The 13057-nt window shown below is 41.6% G+C and overlaps 1 protein-coding gene across 1 annotated transcript in view; it reads right to left on the bottom strand.

Moving 5' to 3' along the window:
- Positions 1–13057, bottom strand: part of CTNNA3 (catenin alpha 3) — a 415687-nt gene that overhangs the window by 46336 nt on the left and 356294 nt on the right. Inside the window, exon 15 of the mRNA XM_058810887.1 lies at positions 5416–5597. Coding sequence (XP_058666870.1) covers positions 5416–5597 — 182 coding nt within the window. The remainder of the gene's footprint in view (positions 1–5415; positions 5598–13057) is intronic.

Below are 13057 nucleotides of genomic sequence, written 5' to 3'. Positions count from 1 at the left end.
GACTGCAACTGTTAAGCTCAATAAAAAGACAGCGTTCATTTTCATTTCTGTTCCAAGGAAATGGAAGTTGCACGAATAAAGTACCTTTTTTAAAAACAGTTTTTAAATGAAAGAACAAACTGTGAATGCCTCACCCTTCCAAGGAAAGAGGCAACAGATAAACTGTGAAATAATTACACATGCTTGTCTTACAGAAAGATATCCAGGACATAATTATCCCACTGAGAGAGGGAAGAAATAATAACAGAAGATCTTTCCGTCCTGACATTTGCTAAAGAGCTTTTATCATCCCAGAAATTCCAAGAACAATTTCAGGGACTTAGGAGTGTCTCCTGCCTGCACCAGAGCATTCTGAGTGTCAGGTGCTGCCTGCAGTCAGCAGCAGCACTCAGAGATGAGGAAAATGTGGGGTTTGGCTCTGACAGAGCAGGCAGAGAACAGAGGCGCCTAAAACGGTTGTGGTTAAGGAACAACAGGTGACACAAAAAGAACAGAAGGCTGCAAAAACAAAGCTGCTGCAGGCTCTGTATGTACCTGTCCTCTTCCTACTGTTCAGGCTGACAGGCAGCTCCAGTTTATCCTTTCCCTTTAGTATTTCTACTCCAGTTATGAGTAACAGCAAAACCTGTTTCCTGACTGCAGCTGTGCATGAGTCAGCTGTACTTGGCCACAGAAATGCTGCAGAGGAAAGGAAGAAATGCTGTGCTCATTATTTTGGCCACGAGCTGCTCACTGTATTGGTTTACAAGTACTCACCATGCTTTGTTAACCTGCAAAGAGCAGCCATGTGAAGGGTGTGCCTCTGCTCCAACACGCTCTGCAGCTGCACACTAACACCACCAGAACCTGTGCTCTGAGGGAATTCTAACTCTTTAATCCCTAGCAGAAGGATCTAAATCACACTGTGCATTCATGAGCTACTGTGTCTGTGTAATAATACTAATATTGATGGTAATTGTGTCTGCTACAGGAAAAATTAATCCATTAGCTTGCAGGCAAATTGGATATATATAAATACTTGGAGTAACACTGTCACAGAGCCAAATTGTTAAATTACTTTTATTTCTTTAAATGTTTCTCTTTTGCTTCTAAGACTTTGATCCACCAAGTGATTTTCCCTTTGGAATAAGGGTTGTATAAAATAAGTCATATATTTGGATTTTATAATTTTTTTTAGAAATATAACTATTGAAGGATGAATATTTAGCACTAACTATTAGAACTATATTGAGTAGCACCTACCAAATCAGATTAAATACTTGCTGATGTACATATTTAATAATCAGCTGAAATGATTTCTACTATAAAAGTGGCAGAAGCATCCACAAAAGTATCATATGAAATATCACATTCTATGAAAGTATCATTAACAAAGACACAGTAGTAGTGTAAAGGAAATTCAGACTCAGTTTTTGGGATGGACAGGAAGACACAGATACTGGATTTCTGCCTTCAAAATCCTGACTTGTTTGTGTAAATATTAGAAGCTCCGTGGCATTCAGGCAGAAGGAGCACTCTCAGCTGATTGTGCTACAGTTTCAATTGACACCCTCAGGGATCCATCCCAAAGCTGAGAGCCCGTGTTTATTTGGGAGCAACCCCTGCCCGAGGCCATTGCCCACAGCCCTGGCAGGACAGCCAGGATCCTGAGCACTGCCCTGGCTCCACTGCAGCTAATGCAGTTCTGCTGCTCATTTTCACAGCACCTCTGTTAGCAAAACATTTACAACCTTCAATCTTTAAGTGATTTTTGATGAAATCATTGAAAGTGGAAGTTGTTTGTTCTTATCTATGGCTTATGATGCAAACACTGAGCAGCTATGGACTCTCAAAAGCATCCCCAGATGCTTAATGAAACAGTGCTGAGCAGTGAATGCCCCGAGAGGAGCAGGGAGGGAAGGGAAAAGGGCAATTCCTACATGTATCTCAAGCTGAACTGTGACTGCAGTGATAAATGTACCATTGCCTTTTGTGGCAGTGACAGACCAGATCAGTGATGGGAATAGGACTGAGCAGGAGAGCTGGGATATGGGACTTCCATGTGGGTGAGAGGAGCTGGATGGAGCTGATACAAATCTGAGGGCTAGGAGGGCCAGAAAAAGGCAAGGAAGGCAGCAGAGTTCAGGATGCAATGAAAAAGCTCCACAGAATCTCAAAAGCATATGGCTGCTGGATGGGAAGTAGGAGGATCACAGGTAACTCTGAAGTGGGAAGGGGCACCAGGAAAAGTAAATCAAATAGTGAGTTATGGTGAGGAACTTGACTAGGAATAGAACCTTTTTCTGTCCTCTGCCATCTGTGTGTCTCGTGGCCTCTTTGAGTGCAGTAAATACAGAACTGCCATCTCAATTTGCTTTCCCAAGCAGAGACTAGAAGCCCAGATGGATTAAGGCTGTGAATTAAGACTGTGGCTATTACCAGGTGAGGAGCCCTGCCCAACAAGGCAGCTGCACTTGCTGGTAACCAGGAGTACTACAGAGAGAAAAGTTTAGGCAAGCTGCAATCCTTGAAGTACTAGAGAATTACATTTAGTCTTACTACAAGGGTAAAGGGAGACAGCTTTTGGAGGATGACTTTGCTAGATTTGCTTTTTTCTTGTCTTGTTAATTTGTTTTGCTATTTTCACTATAGTTCTCATATTAACTCCAATACTGATGCCATTTTAGAAACAAATGTCAAGTAGCAAGAACAAATATGAGATGCTTTCTGAACAGTTTGCACTCTTTTGTTTAAGGAAAGTGTCCATTTGGAATCGAACAATCTACAGAATGAGTAAGGGGTAAAAAGCCCAGTGATTCTCATTTAGTCTTTACACCACAGAAAAGTGACAGAGATAGTTCCAGAGCCTTCAAAAGGCACTGTGAATCCTGAATCCATGGGCTGCATGCTGTCAGGGCAGGCTGTGGGACATCCCAGCCAGGCCAGTCACCAGCACTGGTGTCTCTGTGGTGCATCCACAGAATCACCTCTGACACAGCAGCCAGCTCTGCCTGGGGTCCCAGTCTTACCTGAGCCCTGGTTGGAACTTTCCTATCATCAAAGTGCTGTGAAAATCCTGCAGACACATCCTGCAGTTCTCTGTTTGAAGGAACCTCCCCTGGTGCACAGGGCTCAAACAGCAAAACTATTCTCAAAGCCTGATAGCAGAGCTCCCTTTATGCTTAAACCACTAACCCTTCCTCCTTTCTCAACAGGATTTACAAGTTCCAGTGTTGTGATCCAAAGCACTGCTTGAATTAGATACATTTCCTTATATGAGCAAAAGGGACTTAGGCATGGTGATTGGCAAACATCTTTTTAATTGTAGGTCTGCTTTGGCAATGGAAAACAAGGACCCTGCTCCATTTAAACATAAAGCTTAGGGAAAAACAGAACAAACCAAATGCAACCCTGGGATTTTCTTGTACATTTTTAGCCAATCAGGAGAGAAATTAGAGTATTTCCACTAAAATATTATGAAAACTGTTACAGCAGGTCAGGCCATTTCTTGCTATTTACTTATACAAAAGACAGAGCAAAAACCCCAAAACTTTGAAATCCACTCACTGAGATTAAATAACAATGAATGCAAGGTAATACCATATAAACAGCAGCAATCAGCTTATGTAATGAGTGACTCAAATACACAAATTTACTATTTGTCTGAGTAGCTTCTGATGTAACAAATACAAAACGTCAGGATCTTTTATTTCTTCCATGTTCAAAACTTGGGAGTTACAGAGTGGTGAGCTCAGACCCTAAGGTGAGCTGGTGCTTGCTGTGCCTTCTGCAATATTCATGCCCTGGGTTCCAGAGAAGGGCAAAGGAGCTGGAGAAGGTTCTGGAGCAGCTCAGGGAGCTGGTGGGGCTCAGCCTGGGGAAAAGGAGGCTCGGGGGGATCCTCTTGCTCTGCACAACTCCTGACAGAAGGGTACAGCCAGGGAGGACAGGGCTCTGCTCCCAGGGGACAAGGGACAGGATGAGGAATGCCTTCAAGTTGCACCAAGGGGAGGTTTGTGTTAGATATTCAGGAAAATTTCTCCACTGAAAAGGTAGCCCAGCACTGAAAGAGGCTGTCCAGGGAAGTGGTGGAATCCCCATCACCATCCTTGGAAGAGTTCAAAAACCTATGGATGTGTCACTTTGGGATATGGTGGTGCTGGGTAAATGGATGGACTCAATGACCTTAAGGATCTTTTCCAACCTAAACAATTCTATGATCTGTTCCCAGATGCCCACAGAGCAGGAAATGAAGAGCCAGCTGTGCTTCTCAGCACACACAACTGCTACCTCTGATAAGCCACAAGAAGAGGAAGAGCCACAAGAGTTCACCTATTACTGACAGATACAAATCTTCCTTTTGCCAGACTTCATCTGGCATCATTAAAGAAGAAACAGAACTTCTTACTGAAGGAGATATTTAAAACCAATTTTATAACAAATTGCAGACTTCTCCAGGCAGGTCTTTACCCCCCTCCCACTTGCAGTGGATTTGAAAGAGCCAGTCTGTAAAATGCAACAGCTGCCTTCCCCAGAAAGAGCCTGCAGCAGAGCCCAGCTCGGTCCCAGCTGCTTCAGCTCGATGCAGCCCTGTTCACTGACACCCACCAAGACACAGAGAGAATGTTCTTTGTCTCTTGCACTAAAGGACTGATTTCAGGAGGCAGTAAGTGTCCTGCAAGAGTGGCTGTGTGTAACAGCTTCACTTGTCAGCAACTATTTTACTGCCAGCTAGACCAGGGGGAGAAAGGAAGTACAGACACCACCACCAGTATCTTCCTTTGTTATCATCAGTTGGATGAGATTTACACATCATTTAATTCAGAGCACAGCAGAAAAAGCTCCTGCACTTAAACTTGCTTCCTGTTGTAAGGCCATCATCAAACACACAATGGCAGCAGAAAGAAACACCAGCTTTGAGAGCTATCTGCTCTGGTACTCTTCATTTTTTCAACTACATCTAGCAGCACAAGAGTTCTCATGAAAGCAACAGCAATAATGGGATATAAAATATGTATGAGTCTGAATGTGTTCTGTCACACATGGGCTCTGTACAGAATGTTTCATGCTTGACAGCATGCTCTGATACAAGTAGACAGAACAACAGATGAGAAATCTACAGCTTAAAATCAAGATTATTTTGTTACTTTTTCCCTTTCACTGAGAGCAGAAATAAAAGTGCTAAAACATGTGCAAAAACCCTATCAACAAATTAATAAGAGAGGACAAAGGCAAAAAATTAGAGATAAGCATAGTTCAAAACATCAAATGCCCCAACATTTCAGTGCTCCTACCTGATGTGTTGTATTAGCTGAGCCACTCAACTCTGCAGAGATGCTGTGAGCTGACATTAAACTCTGTATTTGCTGCTTTAACAGTGTGACAATGGCCTCCAGCATTTCTAAATATCCAAGAATCCTTTTTTTATGTAATTACCTTGTGAAGTCAGTCATCTCCATCATAATCACACACATCCTCTTGGCGAGAACAATTATGTCATTGCTGGTATCATCCCAGATTTCAATCTCTGCATCAAGCTTACTCTTCACTTTTTTGAAGTCAGCCACTTGCTCAGCTATCTTTTCCTTTTCAGCTTCTGGCAATTGAGTCATCTTGGCCTAAAACAGAATCATTTGATTTGTAAAACATCTATGTCAGAGTATTTGATTTTTTAAACAAACACTGCACATTAATAAATACACAGTTTAAACACCCTGTGGCCTGAGCCAACTGCTTGAGTTTGAGCACTTCTAAATTTCAGAATTTGTATGTTGTCACTGGGTGGGGCCAAATAAATAACCTCAGTGTAATAGGGGAAGTGATGTTCCTGAAATCATTCATTTTAACAGCAAGAGAGAGATTATTAAATTCTTCCAAACAGCCTTTATGAAATATGACTGAAAATTTTTCCTGTTTCCTACAGCTAAGGAGCAGTTTTAGGTATGATACATGTAAAAGTTATTTATTCAGGTACAAAATAGTCAATGAAAAGGGTTAATTGTCCTGAAACACTCAGGTATGCTTCTTCTCTCTTCTGAGAAGGTTCTATATTATCACTCTAGGAATTAAAAAATATTTAATTGTTCAAATATGCATCTTCTGTCTTTGCAGAAGGCAAACAGGAGGCAGAAATCAGGATGTGCAGAAGATTACCGAAAGCCCCTAAAAATGTAGCATGGTCAGAGAAATGCTTTTGTTTAATGCTCTCCATGAGCAAGATGACCAGCCTGCTGCAGTCACGGGTCAGACTCCCCTCCTGTGCCAGAACCAGGCCAGGGAGCAGCCAGGGGCTGGGACATTACACAGCCACATGAAGATCCTGGCCCTTCATCATCCTCCCACCCCAGAGAGAGGAGCCACGCTGGTCCTGATGGCTCTGCTGCCATGCTGCTCATCTCACACCTTCCCTTCGGGCTGCCAGGAACCCACAACTACACACAGCAGTTATTAACACAGTCATTACTCCATAATTACACAATAAATATTTTGTGACTTATTCTTGTTTAGAAAACACTGTCTACCACCAGTAAAATGGAAAGTTAAGGCCACGGCTGAATTGCTTCTAATTAATAAAATGGGCAATCAGTTCCATACATAATGTGTATGTTTTCCAAGCCATGTGTTTTTGGAGATTTTATTTATGCTAGAAGCACTGTCACAGGGTTAGCTTTCTCACTTAGACAAATTACTGAAAATTACAGGTTTCCCAGCATGTACCTGTAATTGCAGTCACACACAGAATCACAGAATGGTTAAGGGTGGAAGGAACCATCTCACAGTGGTCAGAATTACCCCACAGTCACAGAAGTACAGAGCACAAATATTTGGAGGCTATTTCTCCCATGTTGTTAAAAAAACCCAAAATGCCCTACAGAGGGAAGAGAACTTTTATGATCTCATACATGTTTGCTGATGGGTGGATGTCTGTGGTATTTCCTAGCCCCCAGCTTCAACACTGTTTTGAGTTCAAGATCACAGGCCTGGATCTCAAAACCACAAGAAAGATGGCATTTTAATGAGGGAACTGTGACATACAGCATCCTGCTATCTGCCAACAATAATGAGCTTCAGGTGGAAGAGACATTATCCACTGGAACAAAGGGCAAAGGAAATTATAATTCTTACCTTGTCTTGCCTCTCTTTTCCCTCATACTGGTTTTAAATCATGACCAATAAAAAAAGCAAGTGTATACAGAACCTTTTAAACATGGATGTAACTTTGTATCAAAATAAACAACACAACAGTAATTGTGAAATGAAGATCTGAATTGAATGACTATTACATGAGTGCAGGTTCATTCTGTCAAGCAAGAAAAAATTATTTTTTCACTACTTCTAAGACAAAACGCTATTATTACAGTAGCAGGTAACAGATTTAGGACTAGGTGAGAGGAGAAGTTATATCTGTGATATTTCCTTCCTTCTATTGTTAAAAAAGTAAGGATTTTTTCTTAAATTTCCCTGACTTAACTTTTCTGAAGGCTGTTTCTCCCTGGTAGCTTGAGTCTCCAACACTGCAGTTTGCATCACTGGTGTTGCCACATTTGCCACCTGACTGACCCTGTGAGACTGGTGTTTCCTTTCATTGCCTTTCCATGTTTCACTCAGTTCTGGTGTTTCCTTTCATTGCCTTTCCATGTTTCACTCAGTTCTGGTGTTTCCTTTCATTGCCTTTCCATGTTTCACTCAGTTCTGGTGTTTCCTTGCATTGCCTTTCCACGTTTCAGTCAGTTCTGGTGTTTCATTTCACACCTTTCCATGTTTCACTCAGTTCTGGTGTTTCCTTGCATTGCCTTTCCACGTTTCAGTCAGTTCTGGTGTTTCATTTCACACCTTTCCATGTTTCACTCAGTTCTGGTGTTTCATTTCACACCTTTCCATGTTTCACTCAGTTCTGGTGTTTCCTTTCGTTGCCTTTCCATGTTTCACTCAGTTCTGGTGTTTCCTTTCACACCTTTCCATGTTTCAGTCGGTTCTGGTGTTTCCTTTCATACCTTCCCATGTTTCACTCAGTTCTGGTGTTTCATTTCACACCTTTCCATGTTTCACTCAGTTCTGGTGTTTCCTTTCATTGCCTTTCCATGTTTCACTCAGTTCTGGTGTTTCCTTTCACACCTTTCATACCTTCCCATGTTTCACTCAGTTCTGGTGTTTCCTTTCGTTACCTTCCCATGTTTCAGTCAGTTCTGGTGTTTCCTTTCATTGCCTTTCCATGTTTCTGTCAGTTCTCCACCAATGGAACTGAACTCTTAAGGCCATGTAAGGACACATGGGGGGGTAACTAAATGCTGATGATTTTGATTTTTCTCTCCCTGGGTACCCTGCTGGCCAATGACATCCCAACCCTAAGAACTGGCCTTCTGCTACCTTTGTCTTGGGCTGCTCTCCAAGGATCTGACTTTCACATAAATTTTGACTGTGCTCTTAAAATCTCAGACTGACATGTTTTTTCTTTCCTGACCCCTAAAACCAAGTGACAGGCCAGACCCACACCAGCACCATTCTTACCACTTACAGGGACCAGGAAGCAAAGAAAAGCAACAGAAAGCAGCACAATACATTCATGCAAAATCAAAGAATCTCCCTTGAAAATTATTTAACACTTCCAGCTTTGTAGGCTGCAAAATGTCATGTAACTATAGAGAAGAAAAGAGGAAAACACTGTTTTTCTGCACTTTTGTAGGCTGCAAGGAAACAAACCCCAGCTTCCCAAATAAGTACATGGAAAACTTCTCAGAGCTTTTACATGCAAGAACACAAAATAACCTGTTCTTCATGTACTGTAGTTATAAGAAAATCTCAGAGATCTCAGAAGAACAGATTTGTGTCCCTACTTTGCCTTGGGAGCTGAGGCTTTCATTCCATCAGAAGCCCTCTGGTCTGTTCCTGCTCTCCTGCTGCAGTCAGCTGAACATTTGGTGAAAAAGAACAGGACCCCTGCAGATCACTCAAAGTATAGCAATATATTTCAATCATGCTGTTTCACAACAGCTCCAATCATGGCTTTTAACTGGCTTTTTCTTGAACAAACTTTGCAGAGCACTGTCATGCAACACACACGTGAGCTGAGCCCTGAGCTGGTGAGTGACATCCCTGCTGTGGCACGAGGTGACCCCTGAGGTCCATTCCAGGCTAAACCATTCCTGAGTCTGATTCTGTTTGAGTGCCAGGGTGTTCCTAAGAGAATTCATGGAGACACCACTGAGTCAAAGGGACTGTCAAAATGAGCAGGACATGTCCACTACCTTTTACTGCTACTTCTCCTACTGAGGGAATCAGTTTGTGAGATTGGATGAAGAGGGGACAGAGATCTGTTGGATATTCAGCACTCACAGCTAAGTGAATACACGCCCCCAGAGATGAACTGTGTGGGTTGTGATGCTGACAGAGGGGAGAAGCTCTGTTTCTGTCAATACTTTACTGCCTGCTGTCACCAGCTGCCTTCTCCCCATTTCAAGAATTGCAGCAAGCCTGCTGAAGTGCAGCATTCCTTAAACAACTTCAGAGAGTGCCTCATTTGTTCTGCCATGACAGTTCTGCTGCACTTTTAGATGCAATATAATTGGATAAACCAGATGAAGAGGTGAAAGTGTTGGGAGATAGCAAACAAAGTGTTTAATGCCATTTTTGCATCAGCCTTCCCTAAGAAGGTTGGCTTAGATGATGCAAGTATGGCATATTGAATGCAATTTCTCTTTGTCACAGGGCCATAGGCCCATAGAAAAAAAAGCATCATGCCCTAAATCTGGGCTTCACCAGAGCTTTGCCACTGGCTCCCACGTCATCCTAACAAATCACCTGGAGAAATAAGGTCTAGATGTAATCTCCAGTGGGTGGATGTAATATTGGTTAGAAAACTGCTTGCAGAGCACTTATCAAGAACACACACTGAGCCAAGGGATCCATCAGGAAAAGCTGGGAAGGGAGCAGCATTAGTCAGTGTTCCCACAGAACCAAGAGCCCACACTGCACACTGGCAGGGGAGGAGGCCTGGTTTACAACTCCAAGTGCCCTTGAGATCTAAAAACATCACAGAGTGTAGTGCAGCTGAGACAATGACAGAGTTTACCCCTAAGAAAAATCCCCAGCACACACACAGAACTGAGACAGAAGCAGCCATGGGCAGCTGTGTGGGTGGGAATTTGTGGCTGGTAAAAGGCTGTGCTCATGGCAGAAAGGCAAACCTCATACAAAGCTCCTTGTGAACTATGCACACAGCAGGAAATACTGCAAAGCTCTCACTTGTGCTGCTGAGATCACAGGTGGCTTCACACATTTTGCAATATAAATAGTCTGGACACAAAAATCAAGAAATTCATTAACCAGCTGCAGAGCACCCAGAGGAGAGAGAGACTAAAGGAACATACAGGAAACTCCACCCTGAAGAGAAAATCAAGGTTACTGGAGTTATTCAACCTGGAGTCTCCAAAAGAGGCCATAGAAAGGATGTACAAGTACATTAAAAAAATACATACAGAGAGGAACTTCACTCTGTGTCCATTCCAGATGAGTGCTAACACGTTAATTGCAATGTATGAGGTATAAGGACAAAAACTTTCCAATAAACCATCAATTCCAGTAATGAGCTAAGTAGAAAGAGCAATAGAATTGTTCATATATATGTGTGTGTCAAGAAGAAGTGCATTTATTCTGCCCTGGGCCAAATGGCTGGATTAGCCAAGTTCTTGAGGTTCTTTCCAGCTCTACTTTGTAGAAGTATATAATATACTGCTGCAACCTTGAGTATTTCAGTAACTTAATCTCTTTACGGAAATTGGGTTAAAAATTGGCAAGAAAATTAAATGCTTTTGATAGATCATGACTCCTGACAGGGAATCTTTTGCTATGTATCAAGTGTCAAAATTACTATTCATAGAAGCTACTCAAAATTACAGTAGTTATCTTCATTATGCTTGAATTCTTACCAGTATTTCCTGCTTGTGTAGGGCTTTGATAAAAATTCAAAAAATATTCTGAAATTGGATTTTTTATTAACAAAATAGCACACACTTCCTGTTAATGCACGTCAGCATTTCATTAAATGTAGGAACTTAGATGCACAGTATTTGCCACTTGAATAAAAATTGCTAATTAATCTGATGGCAAACCCAGCTTCCCTTCTAACTACTTTTAATGCAAGTATCAACAGTTCTTCTTGGTCTTTGCTGTTTTATCCAGGCTTCCCTCTTGGAGTTTTGTAGATTTTTAGATATAATTAATCATTGTATTTAAAATGCAATACAAATACAACAATGAAATAACTTAGCCTGGATTTTCTCATTCACAGAACACAAACACACTGTATCCACTCTTTTTCAGCTCAGAATTGTTGCACAAACACAGTGTGCAACAAAACTGTATAAAAAATTGTCTTAATCCCAGACATTTTTGTCCATGCATTCACAAAAGTCCTGTAAAAAAAAGTTCTGTATGCAGAACTCTGACACAAAAGATGTGGGTGTGTGGCTGCCTGAAAGAGTTCTGCCCTTGCCACTCCTAAGTGGATTAAGTTATGAGATAAAACATTTTGCCTCTTTCTCAATATGATCACCTTAACCTGCAGCAGCAACTTTGAATTAAGCTAAGCTGTTCTTATCACTAATTTAGTAACTTCAAACACTTAAAAGTAATTTTTCCTGATCATTAACATGTACTTTGTCCTCTAAGCTGAAAATTAACTGGCAAAATCTTACTCACCCCTCTCTTCAACACAGAATGCCATGATAACAAGGCAGTAGCTCACTCAGTGGAATCACACTGATCATGGCAGCATAAATAAGTCTGAGATAGGCTTCCAGAGCTGACTACACAAATTACACACAACCACCAGAGGAAGAGCTAACTTCAGCTGAGAAAAACTGCATTAGTCCTTGGATCCATGAGCAGTACCTGTTCCTACAGTGGCTAAGGGATTGATCCTAAGGAGCCTCTTCTTCAAGGATGTAAAACCATCCTACAAATAATCATCAGTATTTTTATCCAGTTTGAGTACCCAGAGATCTCCCAGCACACTGCCCATGCTGACCTGTATTCCCCAGCATGGGATGGTGCCACAGGCACTATTATATTCATCTCAGAAATAGGAAATTATCTGAGGGACAAGATCAATGAAGTAACATTTTCAAGATGAGCGAGGAAGATCAATATGAGGTCAAATCTCAGTCTTACTATCTCACCCCTAATCTCTGCTCTCTCTCTTTATGGAGATAGAGTCTGAAGGTGTGATTAATAATACATGACATTTTCATACATAAGGGAAACAAGATTTGCCAGTTAAGATGTAGCCTTTGTTACAAGTGGCATACCACACATCACATCTGGTTTTATATGTTGTGATAAAAACAAAGAAAAAAGGCTTCAGCTCCCCATTGGAGCAGTGAGAGATGTGACATCGAAGAAATTACAACACTCTTGACAAAGCAAGAGGAATCAAGAGTGCTCCTATGCAGAATGAATATGGAGCCAGATATGCATAAATAAAACTGAATTATTATAGCTGAAATGCCCAAGAGAAAGAACTCAAGGAGGAAAAAAGGCTGCTCTGCAATCTTGCCAAAGGACTTCTGGAACACAGTCATTCCTGGTGTCAACACTGCACACAAGAGTCTTCCAACAGGACACAAAGCTGCTGCACCCCACAAACCACACACTGCCCAAAGCTGTACATCTGTCTTCCCCACACAGATCCCTCATGGCTAAGCAGCTTCTGGGTATAGATCTTCAAATATCAATATCAAAGAGCACTCCAAACAAAGAGGCCTAAAATCACCTGTTCCTGTTTACTGCTGCAGCAGCAAAAAGATTTGTTAAGACATCTTTAAAAAAAAAAAAAGTGTGCAGGTATCTGTCAATATAGTACTCCAGCCTGAGTGCATATGTATATAATTTAGTCAAAGCTATAATTTTATACTGCTTTCAGGGGGTGATGTGCCATTTATGGGCCCAATAGCAGGACCTGAAACCTAAGAAAATTGTTTCTAAACTATAGAATCAGGCTTTAAGCCATGACCTCTATCTATCTGTTCCACAAAAAGGAACATTTACAGTAGCTGTATTATTTTAGGGAGAAATGTGGGAA

Source organism: Ammospiza caudacuta, chromosome 9 (assembly GCF_027887145.1).
Source record: "Ammospiza caudacuta isolate bAmmCau1 chromosome 9, bAmmCau1.pri, whole genome shotgun sequence".
Classification (NCBI taxonomy): domain Eukaryota; kingdom Metazoa; phylum Chordata; class Aves; order Passeriformes; family Passerellidae; genus Ammospiza; species Ammospiza caudacuta.
This window is presented reverse-complemented; position numbering and strand designations above follow the sequence as displayed.